Raw genomic sequence first — 23,705 nt, forward strand, 5'->3', positions numbered from 1 at the left:
CCACATACTTCTTTCCTCCCTTTTCCTTTGTATAAAGGAACAATTATACCCGATTTCCAGTCCTCTGAACCCTTCACTCCTCCCAAGCCAATCTACACAACTTCCATATCCACTCCACAACAATCTCACTCCCATACATCAGCATTTCACCACACACTCCATCAATTCCTGGTGCCTTTCCCAATTTGATCTCCTTCATTGCTTCAACTACTTCCGCACTACTGATCTCCTCCTCCCTCCTCTCATCTCTTCTTCTCCCAGCCATTTCCCACCCACTTATACTCGCACTGCTTTCACCCTCTGCATTCAAAAAATCCTCAAAGTGCTCCTTCTATCTCCACAATTTCTGTCTCTTCTCCACCAACAATCTATTACTCCCATCTTTCACTCCCCTACTATTTCCCCTTTCACACTGTCTTACTTTCATTATCTCCTTCCCAAACAATTTCTTACTCTCCCTCCATTTAACAATCAGATTCCTCCCAAACTCTTCATCCACTTTCTTCTTACTCTTCTTCACCAGTCTCTTCACCTCCCTTCTCCTGCACATATATACCTCTCTCTTCTCTCTCTCATCTCCTCCCCTACCTCTACTCGCTAGCCATTCACTATATGCCTTCTTCTTTTGTTCCACAGCTCGTTTCACTTCATCATTGCACCATGGTGTCCCTCGCACACTCGTGCATCTTCTCGTCACGCCACAAACCACCTCACACGCTGCGCCTATCTCTTCCATGAATATCTTACATACATCTTCCACCCCTTCCATCTCCTCTACCTCATACCTTCCCAATCTTTCTCCCACTATGCTCTTATACTCTGCCATTTTCTCACTATCTTGCAACTTCTCCACCCTTCTCACAGGAGCTGTTTCCTCCTGTCTTTCCCTTCGTCTCTTCAATTTTCCTTGCAGCCTTACCTTGGCCATCACCAAGTGATGGTCCGAGAGTGTTTATTTTTATTTATTATTATTATTATTATTATTATTATTATTATTGTTATTTTGCAGCCCGATATAATTTTTCAATACTACCCAAGGATGTAGGGGATGTAGGATTATAGTATATGTTTCGAAGTAAGCTATTAATTTCCATAGGTATAGACTACTGCACAAGGAGGCTCTGCAACAATGTTTGACCTAAAATGCAGTTGTGGGGGAGTTTTTATAGATAAATCAATTAGTAAATACCCATAAATTTTACTGATAACGGCTCGCTTGTATATTTCATGAATATCTGCCACAAGTTGTTTACCAAATATCTGACGAGCTAAACATTCCACCAAATCCAAGTCACGCATTCGTAGGAGTAAAAAATGTGTAGCATTAAGGGTTACGTCACGAGAAAAGGGAAGTCTCATAAGGTTTTGGGATAGTAATACAACACTCAGGTTTGAATGATGTCTCTTGATGAAAGCTTCGGCTACAATCTGATTCTGCATTACCGTTTAATACGAATCATCTAATATGGGTAGTGATATTCCTTGTTGATTTGAGTGTACTGAAGGGTCAATCATATATTTCTTCACAGAAACTTTACGACCAATGACTGGATCCTCTTGAAGAGGGTGATAGCTTACACCACAGATAAATATTTTTGAAAACTTTTCTGCATAGTATTTGATGAGTCTAGATATCAGTATGAATTTTCCTGAGTTTGAAATCCTCGCCACAATAATTCTGACAGGAACACGAAAAATGTCTGTATGTTCTGATGTATAAATGTTTTCCATGGTGTTTAAACACTTACTAAAAGAAACCAAACTGTCTTCATTTAATAAATAAAACATGAACACTGGATACACATTATTTACAAATTATCAGTAAAGGTTCTTAGTACAGTATATATAGCACATAGGATCTGCATACAAATTATCTATGACAAGAATGATACAAACACCCACATAGATCATGAAGTAGCTTTCATATTTAGGAAATATTTTCCGAAACATTTTTTTTTCATTTGTTTGTCATATAACACTGGACCCTGATATCGCTTGCATAGGAAATACTGTTGGGTAACGGGGATGAGTCGTGACCCCCACAGAGATGTAAGCTCCTTCCCATCTCTTTCTTCTTCTTCTTCTTCTTGTCCTGCATTTACTTGAATGTTGTTAGCCAAAGGATGACCATAGCTGACTGACTGAGTAGGGTATAAATAATAACGTTTATCTTCAAATTCACTCTACCCTCTCTTGTTTACTGATAGCATGGTGATCTGTCCCTGGCGGTTAGATATACTGGTGGCTTTAACATAATAAATCTTGCTTGTCCCTAGAAGAGTGTCTTTGTATTCTTGATTTTTTTTTTTTTTCATGACTAGGAATACCCTTACCAGCTATCATCTCTGTACCTGACTGGAAGAGTAAGGAATATAATGTTGGCTTCAGACAACATGCTTCAACTATCAGTTTCTCCCCTACCTCACTTTTTAACAGACCCAATTGTCCTTTACGTGTATCACTGTACAAAGGATACTGGGGACTGAAATTAAATGTAGCTGTCCAGTCCACAAGAGGATACATTTCTAATTCACTTAATATATGTTCACACTCAAGTGAAAACAAAAAACTGTCTGTATTTGAGTACACTGCTTTTACTCTTTCCCCATAGTGCATTTTGAGAACATCACACCAAAACTGATACATCTTCACCTCGGCCAACTCAAGAATTTGAAATCCCACAAACTGGGGATGAGACAGTTCTATTTTTGGAGACTAAGAGATGGTTATTACTCCATTTTATATTAAGGGTATCACCCTTCTGAAGAAAGGATTCCTAACACTTCTTAGGAATTCTTTCCTCTTTCGGCAAACTTTAGTTTTGGTGGTATATCTCTGGGGATAGGATAAAATTTTCCCAAACAGTGAATTTGACATTGGCTTGTACATAGCTTTTTTGTCCTTAGTTGAGGCATTATTTCTAAGTTGAATGTTTAGTTGTATGTAGTCTTTTAAATATAGTTCCTGTCTAAAAATGAACACTGAGATCACTCTAGCTAATCTCAGGTCATGACTCATATATAACAGCAGCAAAGGTAGAGCTATAAGAGAGTTGTATTTTGCTGAATGAGAAGCTACAAGTTTATTATTAATTTTAGGATATTTTCTACCTAGCTCTTTAGAATAGGGTGAAAAATCATCATAAGTTATGTTTTTTTTTGCTCTAAGCCCAGAGGAAAATAATCTATTAACTGAGCAACGTCTGCAGAGACTGTCACACAGAACCCAGTACCCAAACATACCGTCAGTAGGTTGCCTTTCAATTCCCTTATCAAGAAATGTTTTCATCTCACTGTCACTAAGCCTCTTTATATCACCAGTGGAAAGCGATTCTGTCATTACGGAGGCACAGAGTGATTTAAAGTCATATTAACTTTAAAAATTGAAGTATCTGTTGTGAGATCAAAATAAGGGTTTGTGAATTTGTTTTTAGCTCTCATGAAGCGACGAACAATCGTAGTGAAACCACCTCGGATGTTATTCTGAATGAGGTGAATCAAAGACCTATCACTGATGAGTTGAACTTCTATTTTTGAAGACTTCAGCCAGTTATCGAAGCTGAATGAAGGGAGGGAGACATAATTTACTACATCTAAATGGTATTGTTGCTGCAAAGTTCTACGCCAGTTTGTGAACGTATCAGCTAGTAGACCACAATCTACTTTAAAGTACAGCATGAGACAGTCTTTCAAACTAGAGCAACCCGCCATTGACCAAACATTTTATGCATGATTATACTCTTTCTCTGCAATGCAGCTTCCTGCTAATGAACAGTAAAATGTAACAACGGGTGGTAAGCTATGATCTTCAAGCCTATCAGTCTCAGAGAGATAATCATATGGAAATACTTGCTTCCCAGAAATTAGTACTTCTTTTAAGGATTCATCCAATTCTCCAAGTATATCCTTAGTGAATCTGAGGAAAGTTCCAGACTGAATGTGTACCTTAGTCAAATCAGAAGGACTCCCACTCATAAAGCCATAACTATCGATGAATCTCAGCTTGCCAATATCAACCTTATAAAACTTAAATGCCTGTTTGCAAAGCAGGAGTTCTTGGTTCATAGCCTTAATGACTAACCCTAAATCATTAGACATTATGAGCAATGGTAATTACAGTAGTCTATTAGAGTTATCTTGTATTTGCATATTCCTGTACATTTCCACATAGAGCCCATACATAACTGTTAAATTGCTTATAGTGGAGATGATGTCTGTGTTTGTCACTACCGTTAACAAATCCTGACTCACATAAGCGACACATTATTTGCCTTCGGAAGTTTTCCTCAACCTCGTCTGTCATATGGATGGGAAATTTGTGGCGACTTTGTAAGCGCTCATAAGAGAGGGTTACTTTATCTATGAAATGTGTGGCTGCATCGAGTCCAACATATGTATATGAATCTACTAAATTATCATCTCTATCCACAATGATAGAGGCATATGCAATAAAGTGATGTGTACTGACAATATGATCCTTATCACCCCCATCCTTCCGTTGGGCTTCATAATAATAGAAGCACACAAAATCGGGGGACACTGTTTTCCATTAATTATTAAATTTAATGGTGGAACCTGGCTCAGGAATTACTTCTTTCTGTCGGAAGCAGCAATACTGAAAATGTGAAACCTACTCCTCCTTCATAGTAAATTCCAAAATGCACACTTCACAGATGAAAGGACTCATAGGTTGACGTTTATGTAGAAAAGCCTGAAGAAATTGCCTTAAATCTTTTATTAGACAACAGTGTTTGTTGTCTAATAAAACTACATTTACTTTGTCCTCATACTTCTTGCTCCATATTCTGACTATAGCCAATTCGTAGGGATGTTTATTGTTCAAGCTATAAATATTAATACTTAATTGATTTTGAGTTTCTAACTGATCAAGGGAGTACCAAGAAATCTCTTTCCCTCGAGGAAACTTTATCAAAGTACTACATTTTTCCCATGAATCCACTCGAAGCTGCATATCCCTCCATTTATTATGGACATAAAATTATATGATGAGCAGCCAAGCACTGTATTATACAAGCAGCTTTATCTACCCCTGTTATAGGTCGAGGATTCAATATATGTTTGTATCCCCTTACTCCTGTGGGGAATTCAACATATGTACCTATAGACCAAGGAACAACATTTTTTAAAATATTGATTTCTATGTATTTGGTGTAGTCTAATATAAGGCCGCTCCCATGGGTGGCTGGAAGAACATTTTCTATGTGGTTTAATATGTACTGTTTCAGCTCCTCCAGTGATTGTCCTATAGTGTTGAGAGTAATGAAAACTCGTGGAGTGTGAATATAGTGGTTCTCGTTGTATCCTCCCACACTAAAACAGGTTCCCGTCTTAATACAACTGCCAGCACTAAGTATATACCAGCAGATGGTGCTTGCATCTGTCTCATTACATTTTGAATATAACGACTGAAAAATGTAGCAAAATCTGTTAAGAACACTAAAGGGTCCTGGGTGTAATCTCCTGGTGGGCTAAATCTGACCTCATGCAAGAGGCCATCAAAACATGTTCTAGAGCTTACTGTAGTGGGTAGAAATGATGAAGGTGTATGTCCATCGTCCCTACTTGTAGAGGGAGTAGCCACATCCTCACAGCTAGTAGAGGCTGTGACCACATCCTCCCTGAGTGTAAAGGCTGTGGCCACATCCTCCTTACTTGTAGAGGCAGTAACCCCGTCATCATCTCTGTTAGCTGATGCGTTTCTATGGAGATGGTGTCGTCTTAACTGCTTTGAAGTTCCCCCTACTCAGCCTGTGAACAGCAGTGTTTTTTCTTTAAGGTTTCTTCCTGATAATGTGGAACCATTAACAATAAGAGGTATATAGGGTAATCACTCTTCAGTGTTTATGATTACTCACCTTGTTAAAAGGACTGTGATATCGGTGGAAATATGTTTTGATGAATCACTCACAACCTGGACATTTGACACATATGTGGGCAGTTTTGATGTTAATCTTGCTGCTACACTTCTCACAGTGGGTCTCTAGATGTACAGTGATGAAAGGGAACCCCAAGAGTTTATCGGTGGCTTTATAAATCCTGGGAGCCTCAGTTGACAACTGGAAGCTCCGTAGGTCCTGTCGAGATGTGGTCGGATTTTTTACGGATGCACACACTCTCACAAAGGGAGATTACTGTTCTTGCTCTTAGCCATTTAATTTGTTTATTTTTTTCTAATCATGGTAATGTTAGTGGCTGTTAATTCTAGCTGTATAGTGATTTTGACTGTACTGTAGTAATAGTAAGAACAGGAAAAAAATAGGAAGAAAACAATGAGAGAGAGAGAGAGAGAGAGAGAGAGAGAGAGAGAGAGAGAGAGAGAGAGAGAGAGAGAGAGAGAGAGAGAGAGAGAGAGAGAGAGAGAGAGAGAGAAAGTAATTATTTTTGCAATCGTGATAATAATAGTGCCGTTAAATTTTCGGTGAAGGGTGATTTTGACTCTAGAAGCAGAAAATAAGAAAAAGAAATGAAGAGAAAAGAGAGGGAGTGAGACGTGTTTTCTTGGTATTTATCACCCACGGTCATCATGGGAGTGCCCGAGGTTTCCCTGTTATGATTTATTTACCCCATGTGAAGGCATCGAGGGAGGAGCTGAGTTTACCCATACTGATGGGTCACAGAGAGAAAAACAAACAGTAATTATTTTTTCTAATCGTGGTAATAATAGTACCGTTAAATTCTAGCTGTAACATTTGGTAACACTGTGTGGCGCACACATGATAACTATGATAGTTTGCTTTAAATGTGCAGACCAACTGTACGTGAGTGATGCACAGTGCCGGATATGTCCAGGATTATGATGTATGCAATAGGAAAACATTATTAATTAATGTCTTCAAATATTTTACTTTGTTTTTATTTGTCCTTTATCTGTAAAGACGTTTCTTAAATCAAGCAATAGTGGTAGTGGTGTTAATTGTAGTTATTGTAGCTGTAGAGTGAATGTAGCTGTAGAGAATAAGAAGAAATTAGATAGAAAAAAGAATGGAGAGAGAGAGAGAGAGAGAGAGAGAGAGAGAGAGAGAGAGAGAGAGAGAGAGAGAGAGAGAGAGAGAGAGAGAGTCTTTTGTTAGGTGAAAGTTACTCAGGTATGAAAGTTGGTCAAGGTCACTCATTCTGGTCTCCCTTGCCCTTGCTCAGTTACCCACCAGCCACAGTAGGAGGTGGACTTCTGTGCTCTCGTGATTAAAACATCTTCAGTCTGTGCAGGTTTTGGACAGGAGATACTGTATGTGACCTAATATTCAAGGAGGAGAGGGACTGCTTGCGGGCATGCCCAGTATTACACAGACAATATTGGGGCATGCTCATTACTACACATGGGTGGGAGGAGGAGGAGGGGGGTGGAATTGCTTGAAGGTATGCCCAGTACTACGCATGGGTGGTTGGGGAGGGGGATTATGCCCAGTATAACCCAGCCCAGGACTACGCATGCGTAGTCCTGGGCTGGGTTATACTGGGCATAATTCCCCCCCCCCCAACCACCCATGAGTAGTACTGGGCATGCGTAGTCCTGGGCAGGATTGAACTAATACTGCGTCTTCCCACCTTTTTATCTAAGTACCGGAAAGTTTGTACGAGTATGTATGTCCTACCCTTGAAACCCTACCCGCTCTCATAAAAGGTCTGTACTTGATCCTTCATAAATCTATACAATGACTGACTGAGTGAGTGGGTGAGGGACACACTAATTGGTCACCTCAATGAATAATGCAGAAATATTTTAAGGGATATCAAGAATAAAAGAAGGAACACTCAGGGAATGGAATACTGGCCCCTCTTCCTTAGCTATTTACTTTACACATTAGATCTCAGTATCCTATATCACAATACAGATGCAAACAACCCCAATAATAAAGTAATTTAAGTAATATGTGGGAGTATATTAAGGTGAAATAAGAAAACATTATTGCTAAAGGAGAGGTGCTGCATACATTCTATGGCAATTACAATATGACCCTCAAGCCAAATTTGTGACCTTGCCCTCTTAATGGAAAGGCCATTGTTCATAAATCTAATTATTACATCGCTACAAGACCTCTTCGATGCTGAACAAGTGTGTCTTCAATTGCACCTCGACCTTTACCATTGTGGTTATCCTTCGAATGCAGAAGACCCTATGGCAGAAAACCAATGTTTCTTTAATTCCCAGTCATTTAGAATACGATCCGTTGCAGAATTATGTCCAGGCCCCAGATGGCATTGGAGGGCGAACAGGGACGAGAGAAAAATGTACCCTATCGAAAGAGTCTGTCTTGTCTGAGATAGGGGCAGGGTGGGTCAGTGGTAGAGCGTCGGACTCAGGACCAGGGGGTCGTGAGTTCAAACCACGCCCTGGTAGCTGGAAAGCCGGAACAGGTAGTGCCCTCCTGTCATCTAGCAGGGCTCTATGATGTAATAAGGTCTAGCACAGTGGTCTTCAAACTGTGGGCCATGGCCGACCGGTGGGCCATGGGCTGGTTCTCAGGTGGGGCACGGACATTTAACTAGGGTAGAATTTTAAATCCAATAAACGATATATATAAGAAAAAAAATGAAAACATAAAAATATAAATCTAATGTTTTACTCTACTCTAGGAAATGTTCGTGGCCTAACACACACACACACACACACACACACACACACACACACACACACACACACACACACACACACACACTATATGTGACTATGATATGAGAGAGAGGGGGGGGGGCTTGGGGGGCTTGACGTGCGTAGGGCAGGATCGCTTTACTTTCAGTACGTGTCTGGGTCACGTTACTTACAGATAACTCAGCCAGCCAGTACAGTATCTCCAGCCTCAGCTCATTGACCAGTCACAGTGCCTTTCCGACTGCTAGCATAGCTGCAGTAATGAATTAACTTAAGGGCCGATATTTTACATTGAGAAGCTGGATTAGAGATTGTTATTATTTATGTATTGTTCATTAGTAAATAGGAAAATGTAAATCTTTACTATTTGATTTATGGGTGTGTTTTGATCACAGAAATTATAAGCTTGTTTTTCCTTTCATTTGTAAATCACCTTCTAGAGGTATTAGCTTCTGGCATGGAATATTTATTGCTTGTATCATCAACAATCATTTAAAACAAGACGGTAGTAACTAACCCAAATGGTGTGTGTGTGTGTGTGTGTGTGTGTGTGTGTGTGTGTGTGTGTGTGTGTGTGTGTGTGTGTGTGTGTGTGTGTGTGTGTGTGTGTGTGTGTGTGTGTGTGTGTGTGTGTGTGTGTGTGTGTGTGTGTGTGTTCTCATCATTAAGCCTTATTGTCTTTTAATTTGTGTATGCCACACTCATTATGTATTATATGATACTGTTGATATTTAAATTGCTGTATTAAAATGGACTAGAGTTGACATTAAAATTACAAGCGTATTCCAGATGAAGCTAATAGCTATAAATATCGTGTGTGTGTGTGTGTGTGTGTGTGTGTGTGTGTGTGTGTGTGTGTGTGTGTGTGTGTGTGTGTGTGTGTGTGTGTGTGTGTGTGTGTGTGTGTGTGTGTGTGTGCGCACGCAGTATACTGAGTATTGTCCAGTTCTATCTCTTCAGGCCTCCCACATTCATGAGTACGATGGCGGGCACGAGCAAGACTAAAAAGGCCTTCTGTAAGGACTACATTCAATATGGTTTTACTTCATTCTCTGATAAGGGTGTTGTCAAGGGCCAGAGTGTTTTGTGTCTGAATGTGCCTTGGAATGATTCCTTAATACCCTCAAAACTTAAAAATCATCTTGAAAAGATTCATCCCGAACATGTGAACTGCTTTAAGCGTCATGAAAAAAATCTGAAGCGTTCGAAACTGGACTCAAGTGGGGCGTTTCAAACACAAAGTAGAAATGTACTCAGAGCTTCATTTGAAGTGTCACTTGAAATTGCTAAAAAGAACAAATATAAAACATTGACGAAACTCTTGTAAAGCCTTGTGCTTTGAAGATGGTCAAGCTTGTACTTGGGGATGCTTGTGAGAAAAAAAATCAGCAAATAGACTTCTCTGACCACAATAGCACGACGCTTTGACGAAATAACCAGAGATATCAAAGAACAAGTGACCAGTAAGATAAAAGCTGCTCAATTCGGGTTACTTACACTCCAACTGGATGAGTCAACTGATGCTTCATCTTGTTCAAAGGTCCTTGAATTTGTCAGGTATATTCATGCTGGTGTATTTAAAGAAGAATTTCTTTTTTGTTCTCCACTTGACTCTAATACCAGAGGTGAAGATATGATGAAAAAGGTAACTTGGACTGTCGTGGGCGAATGTGTGTGGGGTGTGTGCGGATGGGGCACCTGCAATGTTAGGTTCAAAGTCAGGGTTTGCATCCAGAATTAAAGAGGTGGCTCCTGGAGTTACAGTGATTCCTTGCATGATGCATCGTTAGGCATTTGCATCCAGAACCCTTCCTAGGAAATTTCAAGCCATCTTGGACACTGCCATAAAGATTGTAAATTATGTAAAGTCTATGCATGTTAACTCACTCCTTTTCAAAGAGCTCTGTAAAGACTTGGGTTCAGATCATCAGGTCCTGCAATTCTACACTAAAGTTCGATAGCTGTCCAAAGGAAATGTTCTTAGCCGAGTTTTAGGACTTACAGAAGAGCTGAAGATGTTTTTGGACATGCAGGACAAGGAATTTTTTTTTTTTTTTTTTTTTTCAGGGACCCATTGTGGGAACCACGTTTGGCATACTAAGTTGATAAATTTGATCTGCTTAATAAACTAAATCTGAAACTTCAGGGTAAAGACACAACTGTGATTCATTTTCTTGACTCACATGCGTGCTTTTATTGCTAAGATCCAGAACTGGGCTAGGAAAGCTAACGCAGGTAATTTTGCAATGTTTGAGAAGTTTTGTGAAGTCGCTGAAGGAGAAGAAATAGATTCTTGTCTCCAAAATGAAATAATCAATCACCTTCAAAATTTATGTCAAGAATTTTCCAGGAACTTCCCTGATCTTGAGGCCATAGATCTGTCATTAGTAACAAATCAATTTAATCTTGAACCAGATTCTGTTCCAGACCCTGACCAAGATGAATACTTGGAAATGAAATGTGATTCAGGTGTAAAAGGTTTGCATAAAGAGCTTTCCGTACAGGAATTCTGGGTCCAAGTAAGTGCATCATACCATAGAATTGACAAGCACGCAATGGAATCATTTCTACCTTTTTCTTCCACTTACTTGTGTGAGTCAGGCTTTTCTACCTTACTTCAAAAGAAAACAAAATCAAGAAACCACTTAGAGGTGGAGGATGGCATGCGATGTGCCTTGTTCACAACTGTCCTCCGATTTGATAGGCTTGTAGATATGAAGCAAGCACATCCATCTCATTAGCTGCCTAACCTAGTTAGTCGCTACATAGTATGTCAGAGAAGTTATGTTTATATTTAACTTTTGGTCCTGTGTCAAGTTTTAGTACAGTACATGAGTTTTATATTCACTAATTACAGTACAGTAGTTAATTTCTGGATTATGAAAGTTAATTCATAAACATTTCATAAGTACATTTTACTGTATTATGAATTTATGAAAATCCTATTTGGACCTAATAATAACCTGTAATAAAATTTCGTAACCTGGTACCGTATTTTTTATTATGAACTTATTAACTCCTATTCTAAATCTGAAAGGTAGTGGGTCATGCCTAAAGTGAGCCACGGTCTCAAAAAGTTTGAAGACCACTAGTCTAGCTCATGGGAATATTTAGCTTTCCCTTTCCTGTCTGAGAATCGAAGTAAGGTTTTGGCAGTTGTGGACTAGTATGTTTACCAATACATCACTATTATCTCTCAATTGTGGAGAAGAATGCTTGGATAAATGTTTATTAACCAGATTCACTAAGATAATCTTTTATTATTTAATAAACCCAATCTTTCCCCAAGAATATAACAAGTGTCATGGAGCATGAAAATCTTGACTCCTATTTAAATTATTGTTAAAAAGAGGCTGGGATAAAGACATTGCCTAAAACTATCATTGCCTGTCCCAGAATCGAATACTGGTCGTCTCAGTTGTTGGCCGGTTATGCTTCCAATTACATCACTGCCACCTCCCAACCACTCAGGACTATTAACACCACAATAATCCATTATTACAGTATATATTGAAGCAAACAAAATTCTTAAATACAATTTGGTTAAACCCAAGCATCCACAAGAAAATTTATTCGTATTTTGCTGATGTTATTGTATGAGGTCCATTGCAATACTTAGTGATAATCTGGATTCCGATGACCTGGAAGACAGTGAGTGACAAGATTTGAGATGAGAAGCTCTGCACACAGCACCACACCAGAAGCAGCTGCACCCACCGCCAACACCACGAACATTCCCTAGAAAGTATGTTAGCACTCAGGCTCCTGAGACTTATCCACAATTGAATAACCTAATCTGGCGTTAACCAAGATACATTATTAAATTGTCCCAACCATGTGGAAGTTAATGGTAGCAATATTAACACTCTTAGACTCGTATTCTCGTCGGATAAGGGAGCTCTGAAACACAGCTTCCAAGCTGAATTATTTTGCTTATTACATATTACTACCTTTTTTTCTCGTATTAAATAATCACGGTGATTTGAATAAACAAGTACAAAAAGATATTGAACCCGCCACACATCCAAAAATAAACATCTAAGGACAAGGTGTTTGGGAGCATCGTTAATTGACGAGAATACGGGCATTTGTCTCCTATGACTTCGTCGTACCTGAAAGCATTCGTCTTGGGATAATTGGAACAGAAAAATGGAATTGTCCTCACCATGAGAAGACACCTGGTGACAGTATTACTACTCATGCTCTTTTCTTACTCTTAGCTGAATATATTCGTCAGGAATTGGCTGGTACCGAATGTAGTGTACTTACTATATATATATATATATATATATATATATATATATATATATATATATATATATATATATATATATATATATATATATATATATATATATATATATATATATATATATATATATATCAATTTCCGACTCTTGTTTAACTTCATTCTTAAATGTTAGACGATTTGATTCGATACTTTAAGCACCATGTCTGAAAGAGTTACGTTATGGCAACAGGCACAGGTTGTTATACTTATAATTGATTGATTGATTGATTGTGTGTGTGTGTGTGTGTGTGTGTGTGTGTGTGTGTGTCGTCGTAGCATATAAAATTGTGTGTTTACATAGCGGCTGACCTTTTCATATATTTGTCATTGCATTTGTACTTCTATCACCTGTATGCGATGAAAGAGAACTGATCATATGTTACAACTTAGGTTTTCCATTATGTCCAGTTATTTGAGTCCTTTGTGGTGGAGCAAATATCCCCTTGGCTTGAGTGGGTTATCAACTGTTAATTTTCTACCATGTTTGTCTTATTTCTAAATGCTGTAATACGTCATCCTTTAGCGAAAATGCTCATCATGATAATGACGATGGTGATAGTTGGATATTTGATATTCTTTAATTGAAAAATGACAAATTATTTGCAACAAGGTTACTTCTGTCTCATGATACAGTTACATGATTAAATATGTAGACAGAGAGATTAGTAAATTGTTGCTACCTCTCCTTTTTTTATTGTATTTATATATTAGTCGTTCAGTTTTAAAAGAAGGCATTTATAATAAGACCTCGGGACTGGTGACCTTCTGATTTAACCATAGAAAATAATGGCAGATATCCCAGCGGTCATTCATTAGGAATGATTTAATTAGTTTGAATTACTAAACACACCAGAATATTAACTTAAAAGAAAAAGAAAAAACGTAAAAGCCAGTCTCACTGATATGCTTATGGCACATTGATTTATGGCTGTTGACTGCCTTAGAAAATTTAAAGGAGATAACCACTATGGACTGAAGATTATAGGTAGGGGGATTCTGTGACATTCAGCACCCTTCCTTGTTGACTGTTCACCAGTGCTTTTTACTTTTGGATAATGAGCGCGGACAGCTTAAAGACACAAGAGTATTTTAATGGTACAATAGAAAAACCAAAATGAAAATACACCTTACCCATAAATTTATCATTGCCAGAGACGAATCAACAAGTATCTGCTTCGGTAAATTACGGCAGGTAGTTGCATTTGGGATGCTAGTCAGGTGCCAGAATGTATATAAACCCGAATCCCACAGTCGTAGAATCCTGAAAAAAAAAAAAATTATATATATATATATCCTTGGGGGAAGCAGCCTAGGTATATATATATATATATATATATATATATATATATATACAAGTAATTTCTCAAATAACGCAAGGGTTATGTTCCTGGAGAGGGAAAGTCTACCCATTTGGGAAGTTATACACACTAAACTTAAAAGCAACAATATTAATTTCAAAGAAAATCCACGTAAAAAAACAATAACAGTATATTTGGGGAGAAGTAAACAGCATTTGAGCCCTAGTTGGGCCGAAGTGTTGTTTACTTCTCCCCAAATACATACAGTACTGTTATCATTTTTTACGTGGATTTTCTTTCAATTTTGCTTCTTTCACGGCATTGTGAAAGTTCCTCAACTTTATTAATGCACTAGTAGGTCACAGAATACAGAAAAAGCAACATTTTCATTACGGTAAGTAGGTCATAAACTAATAACAACACACAGCATCACTCGTCGTCTGCTACTGTCCCTCCTCACCCAGCTCCCCCACCTCCAGCCTCCTCCCACCTCCCGCCGCTCCCTCACCTCCAGCCCTCCTCCCACCTCCCGCCACTCCCTCTCCTTGCTCTGCTGTCCCTTCTTGTTCTGCTGTCCTGATATGTAAAGACTTAATTTACCATAATGAAACAGAAACGGCCATACCACGTTGAGTACACCGCTTCCCGTCCGATCAGCGAAGTTAAGCAACGTTGGGTCTGGTTAGTATTTGGATGGGTGACCGCCTGGGAACACCAGATGCTGTTGGCATCCCTACGTGTCAAGTGGGGTTGGTGGAGGATTAGTGCCCCTCCCTGTAAAATAATTAACTCTAAGCCCTTGGCCACCCCGTCTGGGATACATGGCGTCTGGCAATGAATGAATGAATGAAAAATAGAAACAATATATATATATATATATATATATATATATATATCATCATCAGCCGTTGAGGTACGTTGTAGGACCGGCCCATCCCTACCGAAGCAGGGACGATACAGCCTGTGTATATCTACCAAGTGACTTAGGCTGTCTGGTAGAGATTGTATGTAGGGTGAGAAGTGTTTGTAAATGTGACTGTAGTGTTGGAGTGGCTTTGGATGTGTGTGTAGTCTGTGAACCAAGTGTAATCGGGCCACGCAAGCCAACTGGGTACAAACATAATTTACAGTATGCGACACTGGTTCAACCACAGCACCCCTTGTGTCCGCGAAAGCAGTACATGGCTGGGGAACGTTTCCAAAGTTTATTACCCTGGCGGGGCGAGAATCCTCTCACTCTCAAGTGTACGAAAACGCACACTTTACTCCATCTATATATATATATATATATATATATATATATATCTATCTATCTATATACATACATATATATATATATATATATATATATATGTATGTATATAGATAGATAGATAGATAGATACATTTTTTTCAATTGAATAAGTTACACTGTCCTTGAGACAGTCTGTCAGCTCGGGCCTGCCCAAGGCGCGCGGGGCTCATTTGAAAACATCACGTATGTGTAAAGTCGCGTTAAATCGAGAAACTCTTGTTAGTTAAACATATCTCCTTAAATATTTGCTCGTGTTAAAACGAAAACGCGCTGTTGAAACTCACGTTAGTTGAGAGGTTGCTTAGAGAGAGAGAGAGAAAGAGAGAGAGACGGGCGACCATCATCCACTCACATAATGTAGTGCTGCCTACTTCTTCCTTAGCCTTTTTCATTCTGTTTCTGTGCCTGTCCTCCTCTCTTCATACTTCTCCCATCTTTCCGGTCAGGTGCTTTGCACTAAGTGACAAACCAAATGGTTTCCTGTAAGCCAAGAAACCATTTACAACGCTGGGTGGTAACCATATAACCAAACCATACATGCTGCCTACGTGTCAACAAGTGGGTTGGTGGAGGGTTAGTGTCCCTTTCCGTAAAACAAATAACCAAAAGCCAATGGTCACCCCCTACTGGGTTATGACGTCTGGCAAGAGGTAGATAGATAGTTAGGTAGCTATGATATATATATATATATATATATATATATATATATATATATATATATGTACAGTATAATGACATAGATAGATAGATAGATAGATATATATATATATATATATATATATATATATATATATATATATATATATATATATATATATATATGTACGGTATAATGACATAGATAGATAGATAGATAGGTATGATAGATAGATAGTTATTTATATATTATATATATATATATATATATATATATATATATATATATATATATATACCGTTATACCGTATATACACTGTGAAGTTTAGAGATCTTAACATCAATGCGGGCGAGGTGAGAATGGAACAGAGCAAATTGGAAGAAAGTGGTTCACAGAGAAATAAATATCCAGCTGCCATTGATACACAACATGCAGTAACCAAAACATTCTGCGTAATGTGTTGACCAGTGAACCCTGTTTGTGGATGATTTAAAAGTACTTTGGTATAGACCAGAGGTACTGAACACTTTTACGGGTCGTGCCCCATTTCGTGCATGGCACACATCTTCACCTCCCGGCCCTCTCTTTTATTCCATTTTTTAACATCTAATATTCTTCGCGAATAAAAAAGAAGGATCAGGAATTCTGCGACCCCTACTTACCTCTTGACTGAAACAAAGCACATATGCAATACACTGGTATAATTACATTTAATGATTTCGTGTACCTTGGTACAACGCTGCTATCTTGATTTCAGGATTAAGTGGGATGTTTAACCATCATGTCTTCTAAATGTCAGTTTATTTACCAACCCAGAAAATGTTGCATGAGAGAGATACATAGATAAAAATATATATATGAATATAAAAACTATCACATGATCATAAGCATCTCTGCATGAGATAACATCGTTGTAAACACCTCATGGTCAAAAACATCACAAGGTCGTTTCCACGACCACAAAGTTACTTGCATTAGCACACGGTCATAAATCATTTCACATTACCATGGTCATAAACATACTCAACGTTCTAATCAACATGAGCATCATCACATTATCATGGTACCAATTGCTCATAAATCAAATTCCACAGTCACAACCGTTAGACAGAAATAAAACATTCCAATTTTTAATCTAATCATGAGTTTCCCAATTATCTGTTGGTTTTGAGAAAAACTAAAAAAAAAAAAAACAGTCTTGGTTATGTGTATAAAATTTTTTTTGCTCTTTTGTGGGTTATACTGTATAATATGATATTTCACATGAAATAAATCTAATATCGAAAGACTGACCACTTCTGTCAACTATGGAAATCGCACATTTACACACGTTTTATATGTGAACTATCACACATATGAGATAAAATGCGAGTGCAAAAGACATAAAAAAGTCTTGTCACATGGACGTGGCGAGCGACTGGTATAGGAAAGTAAATGTGGGTAATGATAACTGTCATACACCATCTTAATAATAAAAAAAAAGAAAAAAGATTTGGTTAGTCCTTCGTTATGAGATTTCTTGGTATCTACTTCTTTCTGCTCAGATGGGCATACCAAACTAGGAGTTGACAGGGAGATGGCCAGGCGACAGAAGAAAGGAACAAAATCATAACTTAAAAAAAAAAAATGGGTTTTCCAAAATTATAGAACAGAGAATATAATTAGGAAATAGTAGTCACACACACACACACACACACACACACACACACACACACACACACACACACACTTGTTCAGTCCAGTCCCTACTTTTCTTCAGGGTCTCCGTGACCCCATCTGGGAGGACGTACCGCCTGGGTTGAGAATCACTAGTATAAACCATTACATATATCAGCTGAGTGACTGGATGTGAGTGAATAATACTGTATTGTACTTGAGCAGGTGACAGTGATTTCCTTTGTATTTTCCACCTTTCGACATACATCTATATGGAATCTTAAATGGAAAGTTAATACAGATTAAAAATATATAGTCATATGAAAGAACCGACAAAATTATCTAATACAATAATACGAAATGATCACGTTAAATATATATATATATATATATATATATATATATATATATATAGATAGATAGATAGATAGATAGATAGATAATAATATAATATATATATATATATATATATATATATATATATATATATATATATGAAGGCAGTTATGCATAAAAATTATGAGGAACTAAAATCACTGTAATAATTAGTTAATTTTTCATTTTTTATAAAGTTATTCCAATATCATTATATTCTTCTAAAGTCGAGTATATAACTTCTGAAGTGATTAAAACTTGACACTTTACTCAACCTGCCCCCCCCCCTTTTTTAAATAACAGAACAGAGAAAGGAAAAAATGAATAAAAAATAAACTATACACCAGATTACTGGTGTCCTCTAGTCATTAAATACTGTATCTGTAACAGTTGGACTTGAACAGCTGCAGGTTGAAGTCTGGGGGGGGGGGGACAACTCCGGGGAAGCGAGTCCCAAAGAGATGTAGTTCCAGGAATAAAAGAATTCTGATAGGCAGAAGTTCTGCAATATGGCTGTGTGACATTCCAGTCACGAGCGCTAACTGATGCGCATGTAGCACGAGGGAAGGCATGGAGAGATGGCACAATGGACGCAACTTCGTCTGAGCATTTACAATAAAAGTAACTGTAAAATACTGCAAGGAAGGCAACAGTTCTTCTTAGAGGCAACATTCCTTCTTACTTGTAGGGGAGGTTGTTTATTTGAAATAGCAGGGTTATTAATAATACCAACAGCTTTGTTCTGAATTTTGTCTAGTTGTTGTAATGGAACCTCTCCACATCCACTCCACAAGGCTGAACAATATTCTAGCTGAGAGCGCACATGACTCTTATAAATTATAGCTAACTGCTCGTCAGTGAAGAATTTACTTGCTCTGTATAATAATCCAGGTTTCTTTGAGGCGGTTTTAGCAAGTGATCTGACATGAGAGATCCAGCTGAGTGCACTGTGAAGTGAAACACTGAGAATTTCAATAGTTTTGGAGGTGGGAAAACTAGTATCATTGACGGTAATATATGAATTTGGCAACATTATGTCGAATAGTAAATTGTATAATTTGGTTTTACTAGCATTTAATGAGACAAGGTTATTTTGTCCCCATTCAGTGATCGCAGATAAGTCTTGAATTATGGAGATGGCTGCACTGAATTGAGAGTTAAAGATATTAAACTTTGTGAATGGGTGTTTGAGTGTAAATAAACTGTGAAGTGTTGAGTCATCTGCATATGAATGGATGGCCTTGTGGGTGACAGATAAGAGATCATTTTTATGAACTGGGGATAGGGTTAGTCCAAGAACTGATCCTAGTGGCAAGATGGAATTAATTAAGTGGAAATTGGAATTTATATACAACATCTGATAATGTTCGTAAGATATGGGGAAAGCAAAGGAACAACAGATGTCAGTTCATAGCAAGGGAATTTGGATAGCAGGGAACGGTGCCACACTCTCTCGATAGCTTTAGAGATACCATGGGCTACTGCATGAGTTTCTCTATGTTGGTCATTTGATTGATGGATGATATGAGTCACGAGACTGAGTATATCAATGGTGGATTTTCGTGGCGAAAACCATATTGTCTATCACTAATTTAGTTGTTGGATTCAAGATGTTTAAATATGTGCTTATTAATTAAAATTTTAAATACTTTACCAAGATAAGACGTGATAGCTATTGGTTTGTAATTTGAGGGGTCAGAGAAACTTCCTTTCTTTGCAACTGGGTGAATATTGGCTTCTTTCCGTGAATTAGGGAATGAAGAGGGACGAATGCACAGTCTGAATAATTTCACTAGAACAGACGCAAGTTCTGGGGAGCACTTTGTCAAAACGATTGGAGGAATTCCATCTGGGTCTGGAACTTTGTTGGTTGGTAAACTGTCTAGGATTAATATCACGTTTCCAGTCCGTATTTCAAGTGGAGCAATTGTGGGAGAATCAAGTTCTAGTACAGGGATGTTCTGGTTGACCTCCTCTAAGGTAGGATTTCTAGCAAATGTACTGGCAAGGACATTATTTTTTCACGCGGGTCATTTGCAATGTTACTGTCTGAAGATTTTAGTGGGGGGATGCGTGATGACTTGTTAAAGTTATTATTGAAAAATCGAGAGATAACCAGAATATTCTATTGTCATTAGGATTGTTAAATGGTTTGGTTGCTTGGTTTTGAAGAAAGTTTGCTATAGCAAGATTTACTATGGCTTTTGTATGGTTTCTAGCAAATTTAAATTGACAGTGATTCAGATTTTTTTTTAGGTGACAGTTATATGCTAATGACTTTTGGGCCTTTGCTCTGGCACAATTGCTATCAAACCATTTTGGAGCATTTGATCTTTTAGTGAACTGTTGACTTGGTATGAATGAATCCATACCAGCTAATATTAAATCATTAATGAGGGACCGGGTAGAACTGATATGACTAGAGAAGAAAAACAGCTAATGAATGTCAGAAAGATAATTTCTAAATCCATCCCTGTCTGCCCTATCACCCTGACATGTTCAGAACAGGGAGATTTGGGGGAATTCACTAATGAGGCTTTGTTGAGACTGTGGTCGGAGGATTCAAGTGTTGACAGCACTTCTACCCTGTATTGATCTGGATTATTTGTCAGGAATAGATCTAAGAGATGGGCGTAATTGTCAGGATTATCAGGTATTCTGGTTGGTTGTTTTACCAACTGCGTGAGATTAAACGACTCTACAAACAGTTCGCACTCTAGATGTGTACTGTCAGTGTTTAGAGAACTCATGCAGTATAAGTAACTTGCAGTGCTACCCAGGGTTGCTTGAGTCAGCGAATAGTGGACAGATTCTTGATAAGTCAGAGGCTTCTCAAACAACATTCATACTTAGTTCCAAAGGTGACCATGACTTACTTGGACATGTATCTATTCACATGGAAAAGATCAGTCCTTTACCTTGAAACTAGTGGTATATTATCTTTGGACGTCGACTATAAGGTTGTGCCTATTCCCCTAACCACCAAGTGAAGTTCTTGTGGTATCTGGAACCTAATTAAGGAATTATACAACAATAATTCATTCATGTTATTTATTATTATTATTATTTATTTTATTATTTTTTTTGCAGACCGGGAATACAGGTGTTGGCTGTGTCTCCTTTCTCAGATTCCCGTGCGTAGTTTCTGTCGGAATTGTTAATTACCTTTTTCATTTTGTTTGTGAAATGCATTTTTCAGGTTTCTATAATGCTGAGAGATGGTCGCCCCCTACCTCGAATCTCGCATGCAATCCATGTGATGCTTGTGACTATCCTCTGATCCATATCTATAACCATGTAATTATTCAACACAGTAGCTTGATAATTGTGACTGTACACAAACAGACAAGAGGTAGACACCGTTAATTATTATGTACAGGGGATTATTTCATTACCTTTTGTTGAGGCCGGTTAATAATGGACTGTCTTTCTGTGTGATGAGCGCTGATGAAAACGGCAAGTAGCCCTCCCTGGATAGGTAGAAGTTACACTGACCTGAGAAGAGTCATCCGTAAGACGAATAACAAAAATCGGCCATCATCTACGTGGATAATACTCTGTAAACAAAGTATTCTTTACACCAATAAAACAAACGAAAGTCTATATCATTTTAGACCAAGTTTAAGATCAGAATACACTCTCATTCTCGTGACAACTTTATATCCCACAGAGCTGTGTACACCAGAAATGTTATAATATTACATATTTCTCCCACAGAACAGTGTACACCAGAAATATTTTGTAATAAAGTTATATAATTGTAAAAAAAAATAGTCGGCACTTTCATGTGATATTTAGAAAATTTGTACAGAATATCTTCCTGAAACCTGTCACTTACTCATGTCTATTGCTGTTGAATAATTTTCATGCAACCATCAGTAGATATTAGGATGTATATATTTATGAAATATAGTAGGCTGTGCAGGTATTGCTGAAATTTTTACACTGAAAGAATAACAGTAATGTGACTGAAAACGAAATGAGAAGTATAGTAATTAGCAGGCATGTTCTTTCATCCCCTGGCTTTGACCTTCAGGCATTAAACCCCTCAATGTCCACTGGCATCGAATGACGTTTAGGCGATAAATGGCTGCAGTTGTCGTTTGAGCACGGCCTTATAAAACACTGCAATTTTGGGGGAGAAGTGAACGAACGTTCTGAACTTCTTCAGACTGTCCTACACTACACTCCCATACACCTCATCAAGCAGTTCCGACCCTGCTGCTGTGATGAGTGGATTTTCGATTTTTTCGCTCCTGGCCATGCCTAAACACACATAGTTACACCCATTATCTTGACCCAGACAGAAAATGTCATCTTTTTCCTCCCTTTCAATACACAAACAAGCACACTGTTTATGATTATAAATGAACACAGACATAAACAAAAAATACATGAAAATAAAAGAAAAATACATTTTTATTTGGTGTCTTTACCTATCTGCTCAGGTTTTGAATCATTTTACATATTCTTTGCCTTTTACAAGCATAACAGGATAGTATTCTGTGTTCACGTGATGCTTTCGTGGGGTGAAAAGAACTTCCTTCCGTTCTTGCTAATCAGCTCATGCGAGGTGCGAATGGCAGGTCGTTTCTCAATTCTGACCATGCAAAGTGTTTGGAAACATCCAGCACCCTTTTTCCTTACGCAGGCAGAAAGGATCACACTTTCCCACACTCAAGACAGACAGGCAGCAACCTATATTGCAAAAATAACAAGGTGAAATGATAGAGAAAGGTGAAAGTGTTATTACAGAAAAAATACGTTTTCTGCCATCTGTAAACGTATTTATTTCTGCTTTGTCTCTGTATTCATAATAATTAGACTTATTCGTAGTTTTGAAACAACATTACGATTCTCCTTTTAGCCATCCACGTGGTGTGGGAGCGGCAAGTTGTGACTCAACTTCCCTATTGCTAATCAGATCTGACCCTCCACTTTCATCTCCCGTGGGAGAGCCTAGCCCCGGGGGACGGGCAATGTTCTCATTTAAGATTGAAAATTCAACCCTTTCCCTCCCTTTTTCAAGCATGGGCATAAAGATAATGTTAAAAATAACTCGACACTACCATAAACCTATTATATATAAAAAAGGTGAAAGAAAATAGTCATAATTTATTTTTGACCCAATCCTAACATAGTATGTACCGAAATCATTCGATATCATCATATATAATATGTGCGTGCAACATTTCAGCACATTCACATTGTTTTGGGGGGGTAAGAAAACGATAACAACACATGCGATGTTGCAGTGTGGCAGCACCTCTCTGCGGCTGATTTCGGCTGCCGATAATTCTGCAACTTTCGCGTTCCATTGCAAGCCACAGAATGGGTCTAGGAAGCTGAGATTTCCACTGTTAGGTGAGTCTGAACTTTCTGTTCAATATGGCGAGGAAAAAAAAAAAAAAAAATTCGAAACTGCAGAAAATGGCCCCACCATCAGCCTGGGGTGCACATAAACTTCCGGACCCACAGCCATGGAGGGGTTAAACAATCAACTGAGGCTATTGCCAACGGGAAGGTTGGAAAGGTGCCGTGAC

At 38.1% G+C, this 23,705-nt stretch overlaps 1 protein-coding gene and 1 non-coding gene across 2 annotated transcripts in view; one reads left to right on the forward strand and one right to left on the reverse strand.

Moving 5' to 3' along the window:
* Positions 1-12,225: 12,225 nt before the first annotated feature.
* The window catches only part of LOC145397233 (glutamate receptor U1-like), a 118,887-nt gene continuing 107,407 nt past the window's right edge, over positions 12,226-23,705 (reverse strand). The window contains exons 8-10 of the mRNA XM_080270429.1: positions 21,558-21,657; positions 14,033-14,162; positions 12,226-12,348 (exon numbers count right to left, since the gene is read on the reverse strand). Coding sequence (XP_080126555.1) covers positions 12,226-12,348; positions 14,033-14,162; positions 21,558-21,657 — 353 coding nt within the window. The remainder of the gene's footprint in view (positions 12,349-14,032; positions 14,163-21,557; positions 21,658-23,705) is intronic.
* On the forward strand, positions 14,811-14,929 carry LOC145397398 (5S ribosomal RNA). Its single transcript, XR_013896972.1, has one exon. It is a non-coding gene; the product is annotated as a 5S ribosomal RNA (ribosomal RNA).

The sequence above is a fragment of the Coenobita brevimanus genome, chromosome 40, assembly GCF_032717465.1.
Source record: "Coenobita brevimanus isolate Jiangsu-jjx chromosome 40, ASM3271746v2, whole genome shotgun sequence".
In the NCBI taxonomy this organism is placed as follows: Eukaryota; Metazoa; Arthropoda; class Malacostraca; order Decapoda; family Coenobitidae; genus Coenobita; species Coenobita brevimanus.